At 41.0% G+C, this 27,997-nt stretch overlaps 1 protein-coding gene across 8 annotated transcripts in view; it reads left to right on the plus strand.

Annotated features, from left to right (window-relative positions):
* Positions 1 to 24,913, plus strand: part of TTC13 (tetratricopeptide repeat domain 13) — a 78,730-nt gene extending 53,817 nt beyond the window's left edge. For 4 of the 8 annotated variants that reach the window (XM_072755994.1, XM_072755998.1, XM_072755996.1 and 1 more), the window contains 11 exons: positions 3,769 to 3,899; positions 4,447 to 4,579; positions 5,629 to 5,721; positions 8,175 to 8,258; positions 9,041 to 9,125; positions 16,074 to 16,183; positions 18,407 to 18,542; positions 19,600 to 19,679; positions 22,085 to 22,163; positions 22,315 to 22,394; positions 23,812 to 24,913. In XM_072755994.1, coding sequence (XP_072612095.1) covers positions 3,769 to 3,899; positions 4,447 to 4,579; positions 5,629 to 5,721; positions 8,175 to 8,258; positions 9,041 to 9,125; positions 16,074 to 16,183; positions 18,407 to 18,542; positions 19,600 to 19,679; positions 22,085 to 22,163; positions 22,315 to 22,394; positions 23,812 to 23,926 — 1,126 coding nt within the window. In that variant the 3' untranslated portion in view covers positions 23,927 to 24,913. The remainder of the gene's footprint in view (positions 1 to 3,768; positions 3,900 to 4,446; positions 4,580 to 5,628; positions 5,722 to 8,174; positions 8,259 to 9,040; positions 9,126 to 16,073; positions 16,184 to 18,406; positions 18,543 to 19,599; positions 19,680 to 22,084; positions 22,164 to 22,314; positions 22,395 to 23,811) is intronic. The other 4 variants (XM_072755995.1, XM_072756000.1, XM_072755997.1 and 1 more) reach the window with 1 other exon arrangement.
* The last annotated feature ends 3,084 nt before the right edge of the window (positions 24,914 to 27,997 follow it).

Genomic DNA, 27,997 nt, shown 5'->3' on the forward strand with positions numbered 1-27,997 from the left:
AATATTTTTGGACTGCAGAGGACCCCAGGCAACTGAAATTGCAAAAAGCACACCATGGATGGGGGTGGGGACTGCTGTATTTCCTCAGCCTGATAAATGGTAACTCTCAGAAACCTGTGGCAAACATCATTTTAATGAAGCGTTAGATATAATCACAATAAAATCAGGAGCAATAAATAAATAAATAAAAATAAAAATCAGGAGCAAGACCAAAAGCCGGAAATCATCGCTTCTTTTCAGCAGTGAAATAGAGTTTCTAGGCAATGCATAACAGAAGAAAAAGAAATCAAAGTTATATAGATTTGCAGATCACATGATTTTTTTTTACAAAAAAAATTCAAGATTTACAAACAAATTATAAGAAGTATGTTTAGCAAGGTGGTTGATTATAATTAATTTACTTATAAAATTTTTTGTGTTTCTGTATGCTAGCAACAAGCAAAAATACCATTTATAATAGCAATAAGTATTTATTAGGAGTATATCTTACAAATAATGTGCAAAACCTGTATGGAAATCATTACAAAATTTTATTGAAAGTTACCAAGAGAAAACAAGTAGAAATACTGTGTTTAAGAATAAGAAGTTTAATTATATCGATGAGTCAGTTCTTTGCAAATTTTTTTTTAAAGATGTTATCTATTCAAAGAGACACACAGAGAGAGGCAGAAACATAGGCAGAAGGAGAAGCAGGCTCCCTGTGGGGAGCCCGATGCTGGACTCAGTCCCAGGACCCTGGGATCATGACCTGAGCTGAAGGCAGATGCTCAACCACTGAGCCACCCAGGTGCCCCGGTTCTCTGCAAATTAATTACAGATTCATTAAAATGCCATTCCAAATCTCAAAAGTTTTTTGAGGAGTTTGATAACCTAATTCTATCAATTGTGTAGAAGAACAAAGGACCAAGAGTAATCAAGATACTCCTGAAGATGATGTCCAGGCTTGGAGAGGAAGGTTCTTTTATTCTACCAGAAAACAAGATATAACATAGTAATGAAGATGGATTGGTATTGGTTCAGAGATGCCCATGTGGACCAGAGAAGCACAGTAAAGAGCTTAGAAGCATTATCTGGAGAACCTAGATAAATGGCTGACATGATCCCCATGGATCAGAGGGGAACTTATCTAATGAGAGTGTTACAATTAGGTTGTCATACGGATAAAAACTGAATTGATTTTTATGATGGTGTAGATGTGATCCAGTTCCAGACAGATGAAAATCTTAAATATGAATGGCAAATTTGTTTACATTTTAAGAGAAAATAGAAGTGAATAGTTTCATGATTTTAAGATAGAAAAGGGATCCCTGGGTGGCACAGCGGTTTGGCGCCTGCCTTTGGCCCAGGGTGCGATCCTGGAGATCCGGGATGGAATCCCATGTCGGGCTTCCGGTGCATGGAGCCTGCTTCTCCCTCTGCCTGTGCCTCTGCCTCTCTCTCTCTCTCTCTGTGACTATCATAAATAAATAAAAATTAAAAAAAAAAGATAGAAAAGGATTTTTTTAAAGATTTATTTATTATTTTAGAAAGAGAGCATGTGGGCATGAGTAGGGGGAGGGGCAGAAAGAGAGGGAGAGGGAGAAGGAGAGAAGCAGACTCTCCACTGAGTGCAGAGCCTGACGGGGGGCCTGGATCTCAGGACCCTGAAGTCACCACCCTGAGCCAAAATCAAGAGTTGGACACCAACCGACTGAGCCACCCAGGGTCCCTAAAGTGGAAAAGACTTTCTTAAGACACACAAAGTGTAGACCTTAGACTGGTAAATTGGACTGTGTTGAACCTATGAATTGCTGTTTGACAAAAGACACCATAAACAGTGAAAAAAGGTAAGTCCGAACTGTGAAAAGGTACTTGCAACCTGATTAAATACCCAAAGTTAGTATCCACAATTTATGAAAAATTTCTACGAATTTGAAAAGAAAAGTGAAACAACCAGGAGAAAATTGTGCAAAGGACATGAACAACAGAAAGCATGAATGGCAAATAAACATAGAAAAAGATGCTTCGGCTCATAAATACACCTGACTACATTTTTCACCCACGAGATGAGCAAATATTATAAAGTCTGATAATAGTAATGTTGACCAGAAGCGGGGGTCAAGGAAGATTTTTATATGCTCTGGATGAGAGTTGAAATCGCTATAAACACTTTGGCCAGCAGTTTGTCACAATCTTGTAAAATTAAACATTTGTACATTCCACAGTCTTAAAAGTCTACCACTCTGTATATATCTAGGAGGAAACTTGGTACATGTGTGCATGTCCAACAGGAGGTCTGTACCAGTTGATAGTAGTGCTTGTTCAAATGGAAAACTGGAAATCATCCCAAAAGACCATGAACAGAAGAGTGGATAAAAGTGATACCAGCACATGGTGGGATATTACAAGCAGACAACCCATGCAACAATGTGGGTTAATCGTAAAATAAAAAGTTGAGTAAAAACAGCAAGTCAGTAAACTACAGTATCTATTTTTCCCATAAAGTTCATAAGCAAAACTACAGAATATATTCTTTAGGGATACACACATGGAACCTAATTTTTAAAAAGAAAAAAAGGGAATCATACACAAAATTCAAAATAAGTTCTCTCGCTGGGAGTCAAGAGGATAGGATGGGGAAGGCGGCATACAAATAGAATGACATAATTGTTCTAGTTCTCAAATTGGGTAGTGAGGTTGTAGGCTTTTGTGTGTATCAATTATTATATAATCAGAAGTATTAAAAGAAAATTGATTAGTGAAAGAGGTTATATATATTCTCTGCCACCCCTTTTTAGAGGATTATCTATATGCAGAAAAGCATTAATATGGCAGGCCTACACTGCTTTCCCTAGAACAATCTGCTGGTCCCTGGGTGGTATCTGGGAACTTGGATTTCAGGAGCGTTGCACCATTCCCACAGGTGATGACTGGCCCACTGTACCTAAGCTGATTATACAAACAACGTGGTCTTTACTAAACACCTACTTCCTTCTGGGTGTCTGGAATTTGGGTTCTCGCCAGCTAGAGGCTACTTACATGATCAAGCCCTTGATAAAATCCCTGAGCAATGAGTGTCTAATGAGCTTCCCTGTTTAGCAGCATTTCACTTGGGGGAGTTCATCCTGTGCGTTTCTCCCAAGAGAGGACCCTTGGAAGCTTGCGCCTGGTTTCCTCTGGACTTTGCCCCATGAGCTTTTTTCCCCTTTGATGACTGCTTGTGTCCTTTTGCTGTAGTAAGTCACAGCCATGAGTACAGCTGTGCAGAGTCCTGTGAGTCTTCCTAGTGAATTACTGAACCGGAGGGTGATCTTAGGGACCTGTATACAACCTGTAACTTAAAATTGGAAATGTTGTTAGGTAGTCTTCAAATAGGTTGGCAGCTAAACAATTCCTGGTAGTCCCCTAGGCCATTTCCAAGTACACTTGGTATCACACAAATTGGGGCAAGGGTAGGGGATAGGGCAGAGATTTGGTTGCTTGTTTATAAAGATAGTCCATGCAGGTTATGTATTCTGGGGAAGTCTATAAAGCAAATAATGGTCATAGGTGCCTTCTGAATAGCACTCTAGTTACCACTGTTACTCACAAGCATATGATAATAATTGTGCACACACATGCATGAAGACTCCATCTTTCAATTTGTGTGGTTGCACTGAAGTAAAGATTCTGTGGTCATAGGTTTCTAGATTCATTTTCCAGTGGAGGAAGTGACTGCTTTTCAGGTGAAATTGGATTACCAGACATCTGTTGTAAAAGTCCTTACCATATGTATAATGTTTCTTCCAGAGACGTGTTACACCAGAATTTTGAGAGTTATAAGCCCGAGGTACAAGAACTGATCTGTGTAGCTGATCGTCTGGGATCACTGATGCAATATGAAACACCTGGTTTCCTGCCAAACAAGAGAATACACAGAGGTATTCTGAAACTGTCTGAAAATGGAAATATTTCTGACCTAAGAGCAAGGATTGTCAAACCATGTTGGGCTTTTTAAAAAAATTATTTGTGCTGACTCAAAATCTCTATTTGATCAGGACAAAAATGTAGAGATTCATTCACGGTGAATTCTGAAAGAAGACTGCCCCAGCATGGCTTTTGTGCTGTTGCTATCGTATAGGTGTAGAACATGGGTCTTCAGTCATCACTGTGGATCAGTTTATCCACAGGAGTGGTTTGCTTAGTGTGGGAGTAAGGGAGAATTTAAACCTCCAGTTGCTTTGGTAGGAGGTGGAGCTGGGAGGAGACAACTTTGGGGGTGCTTCTAGTTTCCACAGGAGATTTTAGTTTTATTAGGACCATCACGATTGTAATGGATCTCTGGTCTTGTTGAATTACCAATACTTAGGATTCTTTCTTTCTACAATGACTGTGGAGTTATCACCGAGACTCTGTAAAGTGTGCGAAAATCAGTTCCTCTGACATGTACTTACCAACTCTTGTTTTTCCCATATCTCCTTCTTTTAGCCATGGGTTTGGCAGCGTTAGAGGTCATGCAAGCTGTACAGCGTACATGGACCAATTCGAAAGTTCGAATGAATGGGAAAACACGGCTAATGCAGTGGAGAGACATGTTTGACATTGCAGTAAAGTGGAGACGGTACTAATCTTTAAGTGAAAATAAACTAGAAGCCTTATCATTGTAAAACAGTAGAAATCTTCTCTAGTTATCAGGTTTTTGAATAGTATAGTTGATGTGCAGTATTACATGAGTTTCAGGTGTGCAGCATAAAGATCCGATGAGTCTGTACATTATGCCGTGCTCACATAAGTGTAGCTACCATCTGTCCCACACATAGTGTTACAGCATCCCTAACTGTGGTCCTTGTGCTGTGCCTTCCATCCCCGTGACTTATTTTCATAACTGAAAGCCTGTACTTCCCACTTAGTTAACACGTTTTGAGTCCTGTTTTGTTTACTAACAGTAGGCCTTATAAGTTACATTTTCCTGTCTTCAGTTTGTCAGAAATTGCAGGCATCATTATTCTTTGAAATATACTCAAGTAGGGAAGACTGGGTGGCTCAGCAGTTGAGCGTCTGCTTTCGACTCAGGGCGTGATCTGGGGGTCCTGGGATCATGTCCAGTATCGGGCTCCCTGCAGGAGCTTGCCTCTCCTGCCTATGTCTCTTCTCTCTCTGTGTCTCTCATGAATAAATAAAATCTTAAAAAAAAAAAAAAAAAAAAGAAAGAAAGAAAGAAATACACTCAACTAGTATTTATTAAATATAGGGATTAAGTGCTATCAAGTTTCCAAGCATATTTTTAAATGAAGTGTTTGGGAAAAAGCAGTCTCTTTGAAAGAGTATGTCATGATCCATGGTACCTTCAAATGAACTTTGGTGTACCAGTCCTTTGACATTGGAGTGTGTGCCCACCTAACCAGCTATAGTTTAGTGGGGGAAACCATTGATATTCATTTATATGGGATAAATACTGCCCTTCTAGTAAACCTGTATGGACTTACTACTTGGTCCAATTAGAACATCTATTTGGAATCTGCAGGGTGGTGTTGCATATTTTTAGATGTAACGGACTGAGTAACGGCTTTCTCTTCGTTTTTACAAAGACTTCTCATGTTTTATTGTTCATGCTTTTGAACGTTTATAGGTTTTATAAGGTCTTTGTCTTTAACAAGCTCTGTTTTACAGAATTGCTGACCCAGACCAGCCAGTGTTGTGGTTAGATCAGATGCCAGCACGAAGCCTTAGCAGAGGTTTTAACAACCACATCAATTTAATCAGGTAGGAACCTTTTGTGCATCTTTTCTATTTTCACAGGAGTTTATTCTAAATAGGTCATGGAGACCATGAGCAACCCTTGCTCCTTTCCTGGTGACCTTTTCGCAAAGGTGTACACAGATCAGCTCTGCACCTGCAGGATCCTGCCTACGTTCTTCTCAGCTAATCCGGTTGCGTGAAGAAATACAGTACAGGCCATGCTCCTTCTCCTGGCTCTTCTCTCAATGACAGCTCAGTTGGAGGAAAGACTGCAGATATTTGCTTAGGATGTCAGTCTTTAAAGGGTCCTAAAGATATCACAGGAAGTAATTATATGGAGAACGTTACATTTGCCATAATATCCTGATAGTGTTGCATGGCCCAAAGAATCCTTGAACAAGAATTGTGGTGGGGGTAGGGCTCCCCTATCCCATCTCCAAAACCCCAACATACAGAGGATTTGGTTCAGTAACACTTTGGTAGCTAAGCCTTTCTGAAAGGGTGAACCAGGTTAATGGGAGAGCTTCTGTTTATCCAGAAGCTGTGCAAATTAGGGACATGGACTTAGCCACCTTCATGTGCTTAGCCACCCTCTAAATAAATAATGAGAAAATATTAAAGAAAATCAGCTTCAAAAAAAAAAAAAGAAAAGAAAAGAAAATCAGCTTCAAGGGGAGCCATGAATTTAGTTTTTTTTTTTTTTTTTAGAAGATTTTATTTATTTATTCATGAGAGACACAGAGGGAGGGAGAGAGAGAGGCGGAGACACAGGCAGAGGGAGAAGCAGGCTCCATGTAGGGAGCCTGATGTGGGACTTGATCCCAGGTCCTCAGGATCATGCCTCAAGGTGGCACTAAACTGCTGAGCCACCTGGGCTGCCCATGGATTTAGTTTTAGATAAAATTTACAAATGTGGTAGTTGTGTCATGTCTAAATTGCTTCTATATCCAGAAGCCTGAATCAAAATATCATTTATTATAGCTCTGACATTTAAGTTTAATGGAAATGTCATTTATACATTTCTTTATGTTTTAGAAAATAAATTTCTTTTCCTTTTGTGACTTGTGTGTTCCTGTTTCTTACAGAATAATTTGTGACATTTATAAGGTAGACTCAGCTGGCTTTAGTTGAAGGCCACTGTCTAGTGATGTAGCTTACTAAAGACAGACTGGTGAACTGTTATGTAGTGTGTTCAGAGTAATGGTGGTCATGTGTACAGGATGCCAGGGGGACACAGAAGAGTGGTGTCCAATCTAGCCTTTAGGTGATGCTTGAATGTTTGGGAGGATGGGAAGTGGAGAGGTGGATGAGGTGTGGACCCACAGGTGAGTCAGGCGTGGTCAGGAAAGTATGACTCATTCATTATGACTGGTGATTAGTTTGCAATTAAAGGAGTATCAGAAATTGAGCCTTGAAAGACAGGCAGGGACCAAAATATAAATAACTTTGTATGCCACTTAAGGCTTTTTTGTCCCCTCCCCCCAAAGATGATGGCGAGCTGTTCAGAGATCATTCAGAGATCGTAAGCAGAAAAATGACAGAGCATATTTGCACCTTCAGATGATCACTTTGGCTGTAGGTGGCAGAATAGGTGAGAGGGTGGTGACTCTGGAGGGAAGGGAAGTGGCTGGAAAGTTGTGTAATAATTCAGGTGAATGAGTGGCAGATCTGGAGAGCTTTGTGGAAGTGAGTGGGAGGGGACGAGACCGATACTGAGAATGTTGAATCAGGGGCACTGGTGGTGGGTTGGAAATCGGGGAGAGCATGGGGAATGAAGGGAGGCGGTCCTCTGGCTCAGGTGCCTGGTCCTTCCAACAGCCCGGGTAACAGTAGGACAGAAGGTAGGTGGCCATGTTGGTGCTGGAGCCGGGGGTGGCGCAGGGTACAGAAGTGACTTCCTGTTCACAATTATGGACTTGAGGTGACTCTAGTGAATCCAGGGAGTGATGCCCAGGGAGCAACTGGGTGCATATGTGTTAGACACATGTCAGTTGGATGTGTACATCAGCATGTTGGCTATACATGAAGTTCTGGGAGAGAGTTTTAAAACTCGGAGGTGGGGATAGAAATGTGGGTGAAATTATATTTAGAGTGGGCAGAGGAGATGAAGGCTGTGTGTGAGCTAGTCTACAAGGAGGACTGGTAGCAGATCATGCTACGGGAAGAAATCAAGGGCAAGGAGAAAAAGTGAAAAGATTCATAAAAGGAAATTACTATAAAAGTCTGAATATCATATAAGTACTTGAGGATTTTTCTTCCCATTTTGGCATCTCCGAGGCTGAATTTGGTGTGTTTCCTACCAGAAAAAGCTACAAAAGCTGACGAGCAATCTTGCTGAGACAGTTCTTTGCTTGTTCCATTCATTGGTTGCAAACAGGCAAATTTTGCAAACCTTTTTGCTAACATTATTCTCATGGCTCTCTCTGGTTTCGGATATATTCCTTTGTAAAAAGATTCTTAATTCTTTTTTCTTCCAGGGGTCAGGTGATTAACATGAGATACCTGGAATATTTTGAGAAGATCCTTCATTTTATTAAAGATAGAATTCTTGTTTATCATGGGTAATCCTTCAGTTTTCTTTTTCATAGTAACGACTAGCTTTGATACATTTTACGTTAGTTATATTTGCGAAACTTGAAAACTAAGCCTACTGAAAGACTAAACAAGGTACATCAAGTATTTATAGTGTTTAGAATCACAAAGCCATATAAAAGCTTCCAGTAATGACAACCTTTTAATCTTACAATATTGTGACTTTTCTCATCTCTTTACTCTTAAAAGTAGGAGGCATTTTTTTGAGTTTCTTTATTAGGAATTTCAGCCATAATGTTCATTCTCCCTGACCTGAAAGGCCATATGATAGAGATATAATACTGAAAAACAATGGGGGAAAAAGATTTCTGAATAGATAGTTATCTACAAGTAAATGTAAAGTTGGCATAAAAACCTAACAGGGTACTTCCATTTGAGCAACTTTAGAAAAGAAAAAAAAAATTCACTTCTAATTTCAGAGATAGCATAGGAGAATCAAGTTTTTGTGGCCAATCCAAGAGCCATACATGTATATACAAACATAGGCTAACAATCCCTTCTGCTTTTCCCTGTTTCACCTTCTAGATGGGCTGTTGCCTATTTTCTTAATTCTTATATGCAGCTCTAAATTCATTAAGATCAAACCATCCCATTGTTTAGAAACTTTTGGTCTGGCCCACCATTTGAATATTGAGCTCATAATTGAGGATGATTTATTTAAATTAAAGGAAATAGCAGTTAATATAATTAACTATTACATTTCTCTATTAATTTTAGTTGCCATCTCCCTCTCTGTCTCTCTCTTTTTAAGAGCTAATAATCCTAAAGGATTGTTGGAAGTTAGAGAAGCTCTGGAAAAGGTACACAAAGTAGAAGACCTTCTTCCAATTATGAAGGTAAGTTTATCATCCAAATTCTCTGAGGTGTTTTTAGGAAAAAACAAAGAAACTAGAGCACTTTTTAAAAAGAACTCATAACTGTTAAATGCATGTTTATTAATATTATGCTATAAGTATTTCATTACAACTCCAGAAAGGACACACTATAGATGAAAGACCACCTAAGATAAGGTTCATATCCTGGGACAAAGGCAGTTTCTAAATAGATCATCCTAACAGAGAAAAAAACACAAGCCTGAAAGGATTAAATGCCTACTAGTGATTTGACTGCCTGCCAAAACAAAACTCAATACCCTTGAAAGGAAGGAAACATGATCTAGATTTCTTAATTATTTGATAAATGAAGAAGCAGGAAAACGTGACTAACCTTTGAAAAATAAAAGCAGTTTAGACCCCAAAGTGATCCAGAAGTTGGGATTAGCTTTTTTTAAAAAAATTTACTTGAGAGAGAGAAAGAGCGTGCCCGAGAGAGCCCGAGCAGTCAGAAAGGGCAGAAAAAGAGGGAGAAGCAGGCTCCCCACCGAGAAGGGAGCCCGAAGCAGGGCTTGATCCCAGGACCCTGAGATCATGACCTGAGCTGAAAGCAGACGCTTAACCAACTGAGCCCTGGAATTAGCTCTTTTAAGTCTTTGCTTCAAAACATGTTCAAGGCCTTGAAGGAAAACATGAATACAATGATGAAGAATCTCAGTAGGGACATGGAAACTATAGAAAGACCAAAAGAAGATTGGAGGACCCAAAAGTCAGTTGTCTCAGATTCAAACTGGTAATCAGCTTACAAAACATAATCCAGCATTTGGTTCATTTAGCAGGATGCTGAACAGAGAACAAGGCTTTGTGGCATCCACAGTCTCATCGTGAGGCCCAGTAGGGACCCAGGTGGGGGTCCCTCCCCCTTTATCTACATGGCAAATGAAGTCAAAGTTGGGTTTTGTACATGGCCCAAGGTTTGTGTGCCAGTTCTCAGCTTTCCTTGTCCAGAGGCTGTCTTCCAGATCAAGAAATTTTACAAGAGTCTGCCATCATTTCTCAGGGGAGGCCAGCAGTGTAACACTACTCAGTAACAAAACAGAGAAAGGGGACGGCTACACACAGCAACCCGGGTGAACCTCAGAAACATGATGGTGAGCAAAGGAAGCCACATACAAAAGAGTATGATTCCATTTATAAGAAGTTTGATCTATGGGGATAGATATTGGAACAATGATGGTTTATGAGGAGTGAGATTTACCTTAATGGAGTAGGAGGAAACTTTCTAGAATGATGGCAATACATTGTATCTTTATGGAATAAATGGATACACGGGTGTGTATATTTGTCAAAATGCATTGACTTATACATGTGAAGTTCATTATATGTAAATTTCATCTCAATAGAAAGTACATAAGTTAATTTCCTGAGAGATTTGAGCCAGTATCATATGACAGATAGAAGCAATAGAAAAGAAATATAATTCTCATAAATTAAAAAAAAACTCAGATAGTTAGAATAGTACATTAAAGACAGCTGAATATCAAATATATATGAGCTAGAAGATCAAACCAATAAATTCTTTCAGAATGTAGTATGTAAAAAGACAAATATAAACCATGAGAGACAATGAACACAGAAGATAAAGAATGGACCTATCTAATAGAAATCCTGAAAGGAGAGAAGGAAGATAAGCACAGCAATTAATCGACAAGACAAGGAAGGAAAGCTTGTACAGAGCTGAAAAGATCAGTCTGGGGCCCCCTGCATGTTCAGCATGATGTTCAACATTGACACCTGGACCCATTCTGATAGAATTCTGGAACTTCACGATCAGAGAAAGACAATTATCACATGATCTCACTCATATGCAGAACTTAAACAAAACAGAGGATCATAGAGGAAAAGAGGAAAAAAATAAAACAAGTTAAAATCAGAGAGGGAGACAAACCATAAGAGACTCTTAATAATAGGAGATAAACTGAGGGTTGCTGGAGGGGAGGGGGCAGGAGGATGGGTGATGGACATTAAAAAAAGAATAAATTGGGGATCCCTGGGTGGCTCAGCGGTTTAGCGCCTGCCTTTGGCCCAGGGCGCGATCCTGGAGTCCCGGGATCGAGTCCCGCGTCGGGCTCCCGGCATGGAGCCTGCCTCTCCCTCCTCCTGTGTCTCTGCCTCTCTCTCTCTCTCTCTCTATGTCTATCATAAATAAATAAATCTTTAAAAAAAAAAAGAATAAATTAAAAAATAAAATTTTCAAAAGAAAAAAATTGGGGGACTTCAAGGTTAAAGAGAGTTCCTCAGAATAATTAGACATAGAATTGCCTATGACCCAACAACTCCACGTATAGTTATATGTTCAAAAGAATTGAAAGCAGTGACTTGAAAAAATTATTTGTACACCCATGTTCATGGCAGCATTGTTCATAGTAGCCAAGAGGTAGAAGCAACTCAAGTGTCCATTAATGGATGAATGAGTAAATAATATGTGTTCTAGCTGTACAATGGAATATTCAGTCTTGAGAAGGAAGGAAATTGTGATACATGCTATAATGTGGATGAAGCTTGAGGACATTATATCGCATAAAATAAGCCAGTTGCAAAAGGACAAATACCCTATGATTCCACTCATGAGGTATCTAGAGAGTAAAATTCATAGAGACAAAAGGTAGAATGGTGGCTGCCAGGGGTTGGCGGGAGAGAAAATGGAGAGTTGGTGTTTAATGGGGGACGAAGATTCTATTTGGGAAGTTCTGTGGATGAATGGTGGTGATGGTTGCAAACAATGTGAATGTACTTAATGCCATTCCCAAATGGTTAAAGTGGCAAATTTATGTTATGTATATTTTAATACACACAAAAATAAAAAGAACATCTTCAAGCTTCCAGAAAAGAGTACTAAGCAAGGAGAATTCTATGGATGTCCAACTTCCCTCCAGCAATAATGGATTCTAGAAGACAATGAGGGGAAATTTATTTGAACCCACTGTTCCAGTGTTCAGGTGTGAGGGTCAAATAAAAACAGTTTCAAACAGTCATTTAGGAATTTCATCAAGCCTAGATTTTCTGTCAAAATGATTAAAGGACATATGTACTTTCACAAAATAAGCCCAAGAAAGAAGAAAACATGAGATATAAGAAATCGTGGTGAACAAATAAGCCAATGAAATGAATTCCTGTAGTTAAAAAACCATAGATATCTGCAATTAAAGTACAGATAATATCAACATTAGAAGTTGAAGAAAGCAGAGAAAGGAAGTAAAACTGTTACTAAGGTTTTTATTTTTTCTGTGAGAGAATACAATCACTGACTAACCCATGATATTGAAAAGACATGTTTAAATATCTATATTAAAAATTTGAAGGCAAACACTGCAAGAACAGAGATAAGACGTATAATCTTTTAAATCCCTAGAAGGGAAGGAAAGGCATAAAGACAACAAAGTCAGTTTAACTCAAAAAAGGAGGAAAAAAGAGGAGGGCGGGTAAGAAATGCACATAATGGCAGTGACAAATCAGTGTGGCATTATAATTGATCCTGTAGTGAAGGATGGAGGATTTCAGATTGGTGTTTTAAAGTCCAGCTATGTGCTGTTTACAGGAGACAATGCCTAACAAGATAACATTTAAAGAGTAGAGGGAGAAAAAGTATACCAGGCAAATGCTAATGGAAAGAAATGTGCTGTGGCGATGTTAATATCAGAAACAGTGTAATTCAAGATCAAGGAGACTTAGGGGAACAGAAATTACATTGTTTAAAAGTGTAATCCATTAAGTTTTAATTTTATGAACATTTTCTCTACCCAGGAATATAACTACTCAAAGATTTGCCAACAGCAGGTGGATTTTATTTTTTCCACTTAATGGTTTGAACTTTAACGTAAAACTTGAATCAGTGTTCTCCTTGTAGCTATAGTAGAGAGGTTTGATTTACATCAAGTAAAATTTAAAAAGTTGGTAGGACCAGAGCCTATCCATTTCTAAGGAATAACCAAGAAACATCATGTCATGAACAAAGCAGGGAGCTAGTACTCTGTACACCAGAGTCCACTTCTGCCTCATTGGACTTGAGTGAGTTCTTACCTGGTCAAGATTCCAGGCTCCTGTCTGCTAGGAGCAGTGATTCTGGCCAGACCTCACCTTGGGGTTATTGGAGTGTCTGATGAACTGATGGCGTGGTTCTCAACTTCCTCCAAACCACTCTGATATTAACTCAGTAACCGTGTTCAGATGCCCTTCCTGGTGCACTCAAATGAAATTAACAGAGACTATATCCTACCTACTCAAATTATTTAAAACATCACAATCGGGCAGCCCAGGTGGCTCGGGGGTGTTGTGCTGCCTTTGGTCAGGCGTAATCCCGGAGACCCGGGATCGAGTCCCACGTCGGGCTCCCTGTGTGGAGCCTGCTTCTCCCTCTGCCTGTATCTCTGCCTCTCTGTGTGTCTCTATGAATAAATAAATAAAATCTTTAAAAAAATTTTTTTAAATAAAACATCACCATCGTGCTATAAAGGAGGTCTGATAGGTAGACCAGTGTGTTGTTCAGGATGTCAGCATTCAGGAATGTCTTCACAAGAAGCCATAACAAAGTAGCTGGTTGTTTACACCTGCTCGTAAAGTTGTGTTGAACCTGACAGCTACAAATGCAGCCCCACATCTATGCGTTATTTGCTGACTCGGGTATCGTGAGCCACAGTGTTGGTGGCGGAAGGGGTTTTTGAAACAGTAAACTTCCACACAATGCCAAATGCCCTCTTTCCTCAGTTGGACATGCTGTTTGCCTTCATGGAAAATTCAGTGTGTATTAAAACTATGTAGTTCAAGCCCTATGTTGGGTGTAGGGATTACTTAAATAAAGAAAAAATTAAAAAAAAAATCCAGCTCTTAAAATATTTAGTGTCCAAGTGTGAAATGGAATCTGGCCCAGGTAATTATTACATTATAAACAGGTTCTTCATCGACATGGAAGTCCAGGGAGGCATTGGAAGTCAATCACGCATGATGTGTGGCTGTCCCCTGCACGATGGGACATCTAGTGTTCTCCGCCGAACCCCCCTTGCTGTAGCCACCAGACTCTCCCACAAATTCCCCAGATGCCCCATAGAGGGCAGACCGCTCCACTGTGGGCCATTGGACAGACCGTCCAGAAAGAACACTTGCCCACATCTCAGTTTTTAGTGTTTCTCTTTCTTATTGGTATTTTGGGCACTACATTTAATCTCTTCGGTAGAAGGCCAGATCAGCATAGGGGGTTTTTAAGGTTTTATGGATGTCTTTGTTTTAAAATAAAAGCATAGTGGACTCCAAGCCTGTGTTGCTGGGAGTGCAGCAGAGACACCAAGCATCGCCCACCTGGGGCCAACCTCCTGGGGTGAAGTCACTTTCTGTCCCACTGTGGGGTGAACATGCCCGCTCCTCTGCAGCACTAGACACCTAGCTTTCACCTGGGGTTATGGGCATATTTGTATTTTTAAAAGGCATGCAGAGAAGTATATAAATACCTTTGGTTTTAAAGTGTTTGGTGCAATGCGATGCCATGACAGCTTCCTCTGAAATACACTTTTGGTGGAAATCCAAGTTAAAATACAGCTGACCCTTGGACAACATGAGTTTGAACTGTGTGGGTCCACGTGTATGTGGATTCTTCTCAATAAATACAGTACAGTCCTGTAAATGTATCTTCTTTGTGATTTCTTAACCTTTTCTCTAACTTACTTTATTGTAAGAATACAGGTGTAGAATACAACATACAAAATATGTATTCAACCTTTTGTTATCAGTAAGCCTAGTCAGCAGCAGGCTTAGCAGTTGAGTTTTTGGGGAGTCCAAAGTTATACACGGATTTTTGACTGTGATGGGGGGGTTTGCTACCCCTTATGTTGTTCAAGGTCAACTATATACACTGTATACCTCAGCTTCCCTTGAGGCAGCTTATTAGCAAATAATGTGACTGGAGGTCATGAAGGCCTGGGTTCACATTCCCATGCCGCCACTCCCTGCTCAGTAACTTGGGCCAGGACCTCCCCTCCCGGCTGGGCCCCTCACCTGTAGGATGGAGACTATGCCCTTTCTTCCTGGTATGTGTGAGCATCAGATGAGCTGTAACACATGTCTTCCTCTAAAAGCCCTTTCTTCATGAAAGATATTCCTGTTCCAATTCCTGATGCTGACTGTAATCACCTGTGTCTCATGTCCACTCATTCCCGGTCCTTCTCTGGATCATTCGTGGCCACCTGCTGGGTCTTACTGGTTTTTAGACAACCTTTCCCCCCTATAGTGGCTTATGTGACACACAGCCTCCTGTTTTATTCTTGGTTCTCTTATTCAAGTCTATCAGTCCTTTAAAAAAAAAAAAAAAAAAGATTGGCAACACTAAATAACTGAATCTGAGGAGGATTTTTTTTCTGGAGTAATGACAAAATCTATTTATTGACATTTTGGTTTTTTCAAAAAATATTTTAAAAAGCTGGCATCTGAAACTGCCTTCATACTTATCACCCTGAAGGCCATTCCTGGGCTTTATGTAATTCCTTTAATAGACTTTTCTGTGGTCTGCAGAGTTGGTGGATGTGTGTGTATGTTTGAAATTCTTCAGTTGACAAATACAATTCTGAGTACTTTTCAGAACAAATCAGACTGCCTTGAAGGGGCATTAGCGTGAGCACAAGGCGTTTTTTAAGTTACAGGATTTGGAGTACAGCCATTCTGCCAAGAATCCGAGGTGCTGCCAATTAAGATGAACAGGAGAAAAACCCAAAGGGTACTCTTAGGAGTGAGCAGTGGTCCTGCTGAGTATGGGGCCTTGGGGACAGGCAGAGGCATCCCCCGTCACTGTAGAGGGAGGTGTGCCTGGTCATGGAACTTCTGTGACCCTTTCTAAAAACATGGAAGGCAGAGTCAGCACTACAGAAGAGCGTTTGGGGGTTTACAGTGAATTACACACTAGTAATGTGAATTTTTTTTCCCTGAAAGCAGTTTAATACTAAAACGAAGGATGGGTTCACGGTGAACACAAAAGTTCCCAGCCTCAAAGATCAAGGGAAGGAATACGATGGATTCACAATCACAATTACAGGAGACAAGTATGTATGCTTCCTAAGTGTGGGCGTAAAGGCAGGCTGGTGTCAGAAAGTGTCCGTGTGCCTGATGTTGCCACAGGAGATGAGACCTACCCGGCTTTTGTTTTATCCTGAGATGAAAATTATCAAGGTCTAGTGTGAAGCTATAACCAGTTATTTTGCTCATGTGACTTTTAGAATATTATGCCAGCAAATACATGTTCTGACCAAGCCGGATCTAACAGCTTTCTAGATATTAAGTATAGTATCTAATGTGAAAAGCGTTCTTCTGTTCTTAAAGTTCCTTGTGAGTGACACTTTTAGTGATAAAATGAAAAAAGATGAGAGATTAGCAGATTGAAAGCCATTGTAAGAGTTTTTAAATACAAGTTTTAGTATGAGAGTAGTGCAGGCTTTTATTATGAACAATTTAGAATACACAAATAAGCAAAGATTTAAAAAAATCATTAAGTTGCTTTCTTTAAAAACTAAGATTATGCTCCACACCTTGTTTTGTAACCTGTTTCTTTTGTATCTTACCATTACTTCACCATTAACATTTTCTCCTATTTTTGTAAGCATTTGTGGTGATTGCATAGTATTCCATTTTGTGGATGTTGTAGAGGTTCTCCTACTAATTGTTTGTTATTGACCATTTAGAGTATTTCCACTTTTCACTTTATAAATAGCCCCACAGTGACTGTTTTTATTACCCAGTCTAATTCCTATATGAACCCCAGGCTTCATGTAGGAGCCTCCGTATCTCTTGAATTTGGGGTGGATTACCTTGCACCTCCCCCACGTGGAGCCCTCCGCACCGCACATGATCCTCAGTTGCTTGGCCTGCAGGGCATCATGATTTCTGCAGTGGGACCTCCAGCTTGATTTCTGCCAGCCCCATCATAGGCTATGACTTGCCCTCCCCCAACGGCTCTGCCTTCTGGGCTCCAGCTTTCTCAGGTGCTTTTAGTCTCAAGCCACAGGAGTCTCTTTGTCAAGTTCTCTGTGAAAACCTACACCGACCTCCCTGAGTAGGCACCCGCATAGCAGCTTCCAGATCTGGTGACTTTTGACCTGCTCATGAGATCTAGAGCTCCTCAGATGAAATCTCCAGGCAGAAAGGGGATGGCTGTGTGAGAGAGTACGGAAAGTTCCTTCCCCTGAAACATGGCTTCTTTCCTCCATGGTCCCACTGTATCCATCACCTCTAGCTCTGAGCTCTAACTCCTCATGTCTCCATCCGCGGTTGCCTGATGGCTTACCAGTGTTTTGTCAGTGTCCCAGAGACTCCGTTCCACTGGGTGTTAAACTCCCCAGTCCATACTATTGCCAGTGGATACCAGGATCAGCTCCCCTGCCAGGCCCTCAAGGCCTTTGGTAATATGGCCTCCTGCAACATTTCCTGCTTTCCCAAACTGTTTTCCTGCCAGAGTTTGGCCTGTTAATTCAGCTGGGTTGCCTGTTCCCCCAAGATCACCTCCCACCTCCTGTTTCTTAGTCTCTCTCACTCCCACCCCAATTTTCATATCAGGCCCTTTCCCCTGTGAAATGCATTTCCTGTTGTCTTCCATGTCTTCCAAATTAGACCTGATCTCCTTCTGGTGAACGTTGACGAGCTGTGTGATCGCCCTGCTAATGGTCTTATAATAATTCATAGCTTCAATTCTCCCTCCCTCAGTAACTGCTGTGGGAAATACTCTAAATGGTCAATAACAAACAATTAGTAGGAGAACCTCTACAATATCCATAAAATGGAATACAATGCAAATAATTCTTCATGGGATCTAAGAACTATTTATTTCTATAATAAATGCCTGTTGCATCAAATTTGTCTCCGTAGAGCCTGGCATGGAGCTAGCGTGCAGCAGGAGCTTAAAAAAACACAGTGGAGTCCCTGACCTTTCTCTCTGCACATGGTTCTGGCTCCTGATCTTCAAACATAATAGGGTGGCTATCTAGAAAGTATTTACTACGCATTCATTGTTGACTGCGTGTAGTTTTCTTTCTGTAGAAGCTTGAACTCCTATAATACATACATATGGTTAGACCAAACAAAATATCATATTTTATGAAAATCTTGCCTACTTACAGAACACGCCTCAATCTGTCTGTAGTAAGGTAGGACATGTTCTTAGGTATATCTTGTGCCACATCAGCATACCAGTGCCTTTCTTTTTTTCTTTACTCCATGTCTGGCTTTTGGAATTGTATATTATGTGCCTTTGACACACATTGTTGTATTTTTAGGATTGGCAACATACTGTTCTCTGTGGAAACACAAACCACAGAAGAAAGAACACAGTTCTATCATGCTGAGATAGACGCACTTTATAAAGACCTCACAGCGAAAGGAAAAGTACTGATTCTTTCATCAGAATTTGGGGTAGGTTTTTGTTTTTTTCCATTTTATCTGTGCTTCCTGTGCAGGATTCTCCTGCAACCTTTTCAAAACCCCCTACCCGTTCACGGGTATTACAAATCTTATGCTTGAGATTGGCTTTCACTGATGACCTACAAGTAGTTCTTTTTAAAAGTATTGTAGAAACACTACCTGTGTTTAATAATGATAGTATTTGAGGAAGGGAAATGACACATGTACATAGTGACTGTGTCGTATGGTTAAGTCTGGGCTCTGTCAGGATTGAAGTGAAAATATTGGTCCATCGTGACAGAGGCCTGTGTGACACTTAGTGGGCCTTTGCTGCCTGTGACTCTTCCCTCCATGTCCCACCCCAACTTGAGGGGGCTCCTTGGGGGCAGGACCTGGCCTGTCACCTTTGTGGCAGCAGCTGCCACTGTGCTTGAGAGTGTTGTGGGCATTCCATCTGCATTCTGGAGTGGATGCCCAAGGTCCCTGGGAAGTCATTTCCTTTCTCTTGCGTCTAATCCGTTCTGAACCTATAATTAAGCATCCAGGTTTTTACATAATTAAGTATATCTATCACCTAAATCTCAGTGCACAGGGTGTGCTTATCAGAATCTTGGGAAACCATATTAGGTACTAAAAAGTATAAAGATACATTTATGTATTTGAGAGCAAGAGCGGGGGGAAGGAGGAGCAGAGAGAGAATCCCCAGCAGACTCCCCACTGAGCATGGAGCCCAACACGGGCCTCCATCCCATGACCCCGAGATCACGACCTGAGCTGAAGCCAAGAGTCGGTCACTTAGCCAACTGAGCCACCCAGGTACCCCTGAAAAGGTTTCAGTTTTAAAACAGCTTAGAAACTATTGCTCTAAACCGAACTGTATATATACCCTTTCATTAGGAAAAAATGGTAGCATGGAGTATGAAATATCCAAGAATGTGAAAGTAGCTTCTGTAGGAGACACATGAAATAATCCTCTTCCTGAGGTGAATGATTCTTATGTCTTGTCACCTCATAAAAAAACAGTTTATAACCTAGTATTTAAACTCACGAGAATGTTTTTTTTTTCTAGGAGGCTGATGCTGTTTGCAATTTAATCTTATCCTTAGTTTATTACTTTTATAATTTAATGCCACTCTCTCGAGGATCCAGGTGAGTGATAGCCTATAATTTGAAAGTTTTTACATTGAAAAATATGTTCTCTTTTGCTTGCACTGCTTGTTGTGGCTGTGAGTACAAGTAATCACAAGAAATTTCTTTTGTTTTTTTTTTTTTTTTTCAAAATCCCCCCCAGATATGATGTCCTTGACCTACCACACCATGAAAAGAATTATGAAAGATTGTTCTAAGATAGTGTGCTTACACTTTACAGGCTGGGGATTCATTCATTCAGCACAAATGTCTTGAGGGCCTACTATGTGCGTGTGCATGCACTGCACTCACTATATTTTAGGTTCTAATATTTTCCTCCCCTCTACTCCTCTTCCCCCCAATTTTTTGTCCATCACTTGACCTCCACGCACCAGCCATTCTGTACTATCTTTACTATTGTGAGTCAATTCTTGCTACTTACAAATCCATCAGGAAGGAGCTTCTTAGGTATCATTAAAACCTGGGTTTCTGTCTCTTCTCTGTTACCTAGGATGATGTGCAGTAGATCATGGAAGCAGCATACACTGTTGCTGGCACATACTTGAATTTAAGATGTTTGGGCTAAAATAATATACTTGAATGTTCTTATCTTTAACACTTTAAAAGTAAAACTCTTCTAAATGTGATAGTAAATTTTACTCTATCAAAAACGCATGGATACAAGCTAGGAGCATAGATATTGTAATACCAGCATAGCTGTTACTAGTGTGTGCGCTGAATATATGCTGTGCCTACGTCCTCCGCCTGCCTCCTGTATCAAGCACTGGTGCAGGTGCTCTGCAGATACCCAGCAGTGGTCCATTCGTCCTGGCGGCAGCCCTGCTGGCTCCTGGCAACATAGGAATGAGGTGACATGGAAAATATAGCTCTCATCACCTGCCCTCTTCCCCTCACAGCCTGCATCTGTCCAGTCTCTGATCCTGTTGGTTCTGCCTCTCTCGTGCTCACAGCTACCGCCATATCTCAGAACCTCATCACCCTGTGCCTTTGTGACTTGTCTTCATGCTTCCAGGATTTTCTTCTTCTCCTCTCTGCCTCAGTTCTTTTTTTAATTCCAGTATAGTTAATATACAGTGCTATATTGACTTCAGGTGTACACTATAGAGGTTCAGCATCTGCCCTGGTTCTTTATACCTGCTGGCTCAGGTGCAAGCCTAGTGGCCCCAGGCACAGTTCCCATCCATGTCCTGTCCTGGTTTGTCATCACCACCCTCCTTTAAAAAAAAAAAAAAAAAAGATTTTACTTATTTATTCGTGAGAGACGCAGAGAGAGAGGCAGAGACATAGGCAGAGGGAGAAGCAGGCTCCTGCAGGGAGTCCAATGTGGGACTCGCTCCCAGGACCCTGAGATCATGACCTGAGCCAAAGGCAGATGCTTAACCAACTAAGCCATCCAGGTGCCCTACCACCCTCCTTTATCTGCCCTTTTACTACCCTGTGGAACTTCTCAAAATCCACCCACCCCCCCACCCCTCCAGGGCACCTCTGTGCCTTTCCTCATACCTTCGTGTCCACATGGGCTCTCCTTCCATGCCAACCATCTCTCTGCCTTCCCCTCTGCCTCCCTGGACCCTGCCCCAGGGCCCTAAAGATGCAGTGTGTGTCACCCCCACCCCCACCCCCCTCCCACCTTGGCCTCTGTGGTGTCTTCTCCTGGGCAAGGCACCCAGGGTCACACGCAGTCGGTGTGTAATAGTTTTGTCAGAAGCCAAGAGTGTGTCTGTTATATGCCAGGAAGGAAACTTACGTATCTTTAATTTTCGGATCAGTCTGTTAGCACCTTCTGAGAATGTATTCTGCTTTTCTTTTTTGGGAGCCAAAGTTTTTGTTTTTGTTTTAAAGATTTTATTTATTTATTCATGACAGACACACACAGAGAGAGAGGCAGAGACATAGGCAGAAGGAGAAGCAGGCTCCATGCAGGGAGCCTGACGTGGGACTCAGTCCCGGGACTCCAGGATCACGCCCTGGGCTGAAGGCAGTGCTAAACTGCTGAGCCACCAGGGCTGCCCGGGAGCCAAAATTTTTAATGCTTAAACAGCAAGATAAATATGTGTTACATAGTATATTGTATTGTATTGAATAGAAGCAGACACATCTTCCAATTCATTATTTCATAAGAAGAGAAAAACCAAGTAGGAAGAACTAATTAAAAGAAACACCTTTTTTTCCTCAGAAAAAGAGTGTATTCTGGATCACATTTACTCTTAAAATAGTGAATCTATAAACATATTTATTAGTAGTAAATAGTAAATATTTTTAAGATGAAAATATTTTTTAGCCTAATTTCTAAAGAGTCCTTAAAAGATGAAAATTTCATCTTTTATGTTAGAACATAGTGAGCTTTTCACTTGATCCATGTTCATAGACCAGGACTGACTGGTAATTGTTCTTTATTTACATAGTGTAATAGCTTACTCCGTGATCGTGGGAGCATTGATGGCAAGTGGAAAAGAAGTAGCAGGAAAGATCCCCAAAGGGAAGGTATGTTGAAGCTGGTAAGGCAGATGGTTGGCTATGTGCTTAAATCCCAGCCCTCAGATTGTTGTGTTAAGATGCAGAAGTTAAACAGATTTCAAAGTGTGCCTCTCTCTCCCCCATGTTAATTACATCCCTAAATCTCTTTCTTTTTCAGTTAGTTGACTTTGAAGCTATGACAGCCCCTGGTTCAGAGGCCTTTAGCAAAATAGCCAAAAGCTGGATGAACCTAAAAAGGTAACTACTTGGTGACGATCAATAAAAGGATGAGGGAGATATGTGGGGGGCTTCATGCTTCTTTTGGAGCTGTGTGGTACTGGGAGTACACTGCCTTTCGTGAGCTCTTACTCTCCAAGGAATGTAATCCAGTTTTCCAAGGCTAAGATGTTCTGCTGTTGTGCAAGACCCTTGAAAGCCTGAGTCTACAGATTAAAAATTAAGAACAAATAAAAAGCAAGGAAATTGGTTTGTGGAAGAAAAGTTACACAGGTCTTATTTGTATAATCATGTATTCATCTCTCTTGGTTAATTTACTCTTTCCCAACTCTTAGGCTCAGTATTCAGGAAGGAATTTGAAAACTGTAAGCTGGACCCATTTTAGACTTTCTCTGAGTGGGAGCGCATTTTTACTGCTCAGTAGATGGTGGCACTTCACTGATGTAGGCGAGGAACACGTGTGAGTGCGTAAACACTAAGTAGACATCATCCCCAGCAGCTACCCTCAGAAGTCTAGCACACTCTGCTCTTTTCTGGCTCTTGTCTTTAGGAAATTTGGGTGAAATTAAACCTGTAGATGCTTTAACAGTTAACAAAAAACAAGCAGATGTCACTGGCCTTCTGTATTCTTGCTCCTCCTCTGTGTTTTACCTATCATGACCCCATCCAATTTTGCCTTTCCCATCTATTGGACACAGCAGCCACCCTACAAATTGCTGGGTCATTTGTGCTCTTTTTAAATCAGAGGAAGTCTGAGTGCAAGTGCACTCTTGCAATGTGCACGTGTGTATCAGCTTTGTAATGATCACTTCTAACCATTACACCATCCCAGTATATTCTCACTTCAGGATTACTGGCTCATGCATGTGTTAGTAATAGGGCCACTAGGTCAAACAGCTTGCTTCTGTCTCTTCCATAGTTTTGCAGTGTGAATCTTTCAACAGTTCCAAGAGGAATGAATAAAAAACTGCCTCCCATTATCCAGGTGTCACGTCGCACGGCCCTCTAGCATACATGATCTCTTTCTGTGCTCAGGGTTTCTCTGTGAGGGAAGAAGACTGTTCCTGGTAGTGAGGTCAGAGAAAGGACCATAGCCCATAAGCAGCAAGGCTGGCCTGGACCCTGTGTCTCTGATTCAGGTCTAGTGTGTACCCCAATAGGACATGTGTGCATATTGTCATGTGGACCACAGAGTTTAATTTTCCTTTCTGAAGACTCTGGCTGAACTAGCCAGCAGCTCCTTGTGTGATCCTCCAGACATCAAGTACCCTGCCACAGAAGCATTTGTTCTGTTCACAGCTCCTCGCTGCCTTTGTAAAATTGTCTCACAACATACATATGGGGTCCTTGGAAACAGAGACTATTAAAATAGGAATAATGCCTTTTTCATAAAATTGTGTTAATTTTCATGTTCCTTCTTTGTGTTTTTCTTTTCCAGTATTTCACCTTCCTATAAGATGCTCCCATCTGTGTCAGAGACGTTCCCAACATTAAGATCAATGATTGAGGTGCTAAACACTGACTCCTCTCCACGTTGTCTTAAAAAACTCTAGTTACGCTGTGGTATTTATATAAGTAAAGGGCCGGACCTCTTGCTTCTTAAGTTATTTTTTAAAACATGGAATTATAAAAAAAACTAGGTCCTTTATTACTTTTGATACCAATTTTTGATAGGAATTGAATACTTGAAATCATTTTCTTTACTTTTTTGAACCATAACAAGAATCATGAAAGAGGGTTTTTTGGGGAAAAAAGTTCTAAGTTGGGGTAGGAAAGTGTGTAGTAACCAGTGGCCTTGTTGGTTTCCACTTACAAAGCCCTACAACTCCTTCCTCACAGCAAAAATGTTGACTTCAAAAACCAAAAATTAATCATTAAAAGGGATAAAACCAACAACAAACAGAAGTGTTTTCATCCCTTGAAAGGTTTGGATATTTTTCAAAGACCTTTTTATGCACATTGTGATAGGGCATTGTGTTTCTCATTCACATAATCTTCACGAGTGGGTTTTTTGTTGTATTTGAACGATGGAAGATTCGTTGGCTGTCATCACGCGCCACAGAGCTCACCGCCAGGAACATTTGTTTTGAATGATGCAGACAGTATTTGCCAGTGACCCAAACATTGAATTATTGAACAATGTTTTTTTTTTTTTTTTCTCTGTGTTGGAAAAAATAAACGAGGGGTGATTTCTATAAATCACCAGTTTTTGACACTGGATTATGTATGTTTTTATTTTGTGAACTAGTTTACTTTTAGGTGTAAGAACATCCAGAAAATTATTAATTATTTTTTCCCCAAGACAGGGTAAATGACAGTGAGTTAAATGGGTTCATTAAATTGTTACCATTTCCTTTTTTTAAAATTTTATTTATTCAAGTAATCTCTACACCCAACATGGGGCTCGAACTCATGACCCCTGAGATCAAGAGTCACATGCTCTTCTGACTGAGCCAGCCAGGTGTCCCAAATTGTTGCCGTTTCCAAATCATTTTCATTTTTATTCAGTTTTTGTTAAAGAATTAAACTATTCACTGCTTTCTGCTGTTTAGTTTTTGTCTTGAAATTTCACGTTAGAATAACACATCTGTGCCTCAGGGCGTTGGTGCTCGTGGGGAGTTTTACAACAGTGGATGTGAGCGGTTATCTGTTAGAACATGGCCGTTTGATCAAGATGACCTGCCCTTTGGACACCTGCCCATCCAAGTACTGGCATGTGCTTACAATAGCCACCAAGTGTGGCTCCTGTTCTTGTCTCATAGGAGGAAAGGGAATAATGATCCCAGTTGTCAGGCACACCCCCATCTTATGAGCAGATTTCACACCCACAGCTCAGTTTTCTCCTGAGACTAGTATTGTGCTCACCAAGGACAAGGGTCCGTTTTCATTTTACAGGTGAAATGAAAAGAGTTGGATCTGAGAGGGCATTGATTCTCTAAAGACACTGAGCTGTTAATGCCCTGGTGCTGATTCCAGCCAGTCCTGTCTGAGCCCAGGACCTGCCCTGCCCCACTGGGGTCTCCAGGACCAAAGATTCAATTTTTGGGCTCAAGACGGGAAGAATACATAACATGGCACCGTGCTAAGTCTCTGTGTATCTGTTACATTTCTTTGTGCTCTCCCCTTTCTGCTTTTGACTAAACTGGTCTACCTGAAGACTTTTGAAACCACAAAAGAGCTGTATCCAGAGATGCTGTGCAGGATTGCAAATCAATATGGCAATTGCCCTCTTTTTTTTTTTTTTTTTTTTTAAAGATGTTACTTATTTATTAAAGAGAAAGACAAGCAATGGGGAGGGACAGAGAGAGAGAGGGAGAAGCAGACTCCCCGCTGAGCAGGAAGCCTGATGATGGATTCAGTCCCAGGACTCTGAGATCATGCCCTGGGCTGAAGGCAGATGCTTAACCAATGGAGCTACCCAGGCACCTGCTCTATCCTTCTTTTGTTGTTGTTCTTTTTTTTTTTTGTAAGATTTATTTATGTATTTTAGAGTACACATGCATGAGTGGGGTGAGAGACAGAGGAGAGAATCTTCAAGCAGATCCCCTGCTGAGTGCAGAGCCCCCACGCATGCCAGGAGGGATCTCACAACCCATCGGATCATGACCTAAGCCGACACCAAGAGTCAGACACTTAACTGGCTGAGCCACTCAGACACCTGCTGACTTTTCTAAAATATGACAATATGTCTAAACCCCAGAATTAGAACGTATTTTTCTTGAAATTTGGTTTATCAACTCCAAATTCCTACATTTCAATTTTTATTTAGATAGCCCAGTTTCTCCTCATTCAGATACGGTGATTATCACATCATCAGAAGTACCGCATGCTAAATTCTGTGACTTCAAGATGTTTTGAGAAAACATTCCATCTTCTGCCCTGAGTCCCAAAATACTCAGGCCAAGTTGACTGTGGTCTGAACAAAATACTACATGTAATTCTGTTTGGTGGCCAAGAAGGTACTAACTACTGGTGCTCCCATTCCCATCTTTCAAGGCTCTTATCACAAGATTTGGAATGCATTTTTATATCATGATATTTAAAGTCCTCTTATCACCTCTTCAATTAAATTGAAAAATTGCACCTAAAACTCAGAGTTCCCTTGTACAAGTTATTCTCTGTTTAAAGCTGTTTTCAAAAACATAAATTTATTTTGTAAAACAAAAGGGGACACCTGGGTGGGTTAGGGGTTGAGCGTCTGCCTTTGGCTCAGGGCATGAATCTGGAGTTCCAGGATCAAGTCCCACATCGGGCTTCTTCTTGTATGGAGCCTGCTTCTCCCTCTGCCTGTGTCTCTGCCTCTCTCTCTCTCTCTCTCTCTGTTTCTCTCATGAATAAGTAAATAAAATCTTTTTAAAAAAATAGAATTTGGTTTGCTTTTATCTTTAAAATTTCCTATCAAAACCTTTTGATCATTCTGAGGAAATAAGACCACCATGTTTTGTTTTGTTTTGTTTTGTTTTGTTTTGTTTTTAATCTGTGTTTGGTTTTTTTTCCTTGTTAGCTACTGTTACCCCTTTATTTTGTGGCATAGAGTTAAGGCCCTCCTGATAGGTGGGTGGCATCCTCAGCCTCCTTGCCCTCCAGCTCCATGAAGAAGAACTGGAAACTCTGAGTTTGCGGTGCATCTCCACCTTGGTCAAATGTAAGCAGGTTGGTCCAACTATGTGCATGCACGTTGGTTCTCTCATCCTACAGCTATTACCAACAGAGGGCCATCTGATAACTCATTTGCCTCCTACTTGTTGTTCTTAGAATCCCTTTATCCACTAGAGAATTTGAAACGTGTTAGAGGAGATCATGGATTAGTCCAGAAGGGTCTCCAGGAATCCAGCTCTTTTCCTGGAGGGCCAACCAATCCATTGGCAAGGCAACTCTTCTCTCCCTCCTACAAAACTCTGTCCCCCATCTCTCCCTTCTTCCTTGGCTGCTTTACTGCCTTTCCAGATTCTCTTGCTGAACCACTTCTGTAGTCTCTGGCTTGTCTTCCTGCAGCTGCGCTTAAATCCCTTCCAGCCCCTCAGATGAAACCCAGTCTGCTCCCATAGCCCATATCATGTGGCCTCTCTGTATTCTCCAGCCTCACCTCTTACTACTCCCCTCATCCATATGTTCTAGCCACACACTCCTCCTCCTCCTCTTTTTTTTTTTAAGTTTACTTCTTTAATCTTTTTTTTTTTTTTTTAAGATTTTATTTATTTATGCATGAGAGACATAGAGGCAGAGACACTGGCAGAGGGAGAAGCAGGCTCCATGCAGGGAGCCCGATGTGGGACTCGATCCCGGGTCTCCAGGATCACACCCCAGGCTGCAGGCAGCGCTAAACCGCTGAGCCACCCGGGCTGCCCTCTTTAAGTAATCTTTATATCCAATGTGGGGCTTGAACTCACAGCCCCAAGATCAAGAGTCACATGTTCCTTTGACTGAGCCAGTCTTGCACCACGTTTGTACCAGGGGCCGCATTTGTACCAGGGATTCACTGAGGATTTTTCTTAACCTGCTGTCTAATAAAACTTTCTGCAATGGTAGGAATGTTCTGTATTTGCCTTGTCCAGTATGGTAGCCACCAGCCACATATGGCCACTGAGCACTTGAAAGAGAGCCAGTATGACTGAGGAATTGAG

The sequence above is a fragment of the Vulpes vulpes genome, chromosome 4 (genome assembly GCF_048418805.1).
Source record: "Vulpes vulpes isolate BD-2025 chromosome 4, VulVul3, whole genome shotgun sequence".
Lineage (NCBI taxonomy): Eukaryota > Metazoa > Chordata > Mammalia > Carnivora > Canidae > Vulpes > Vulpes vulpes.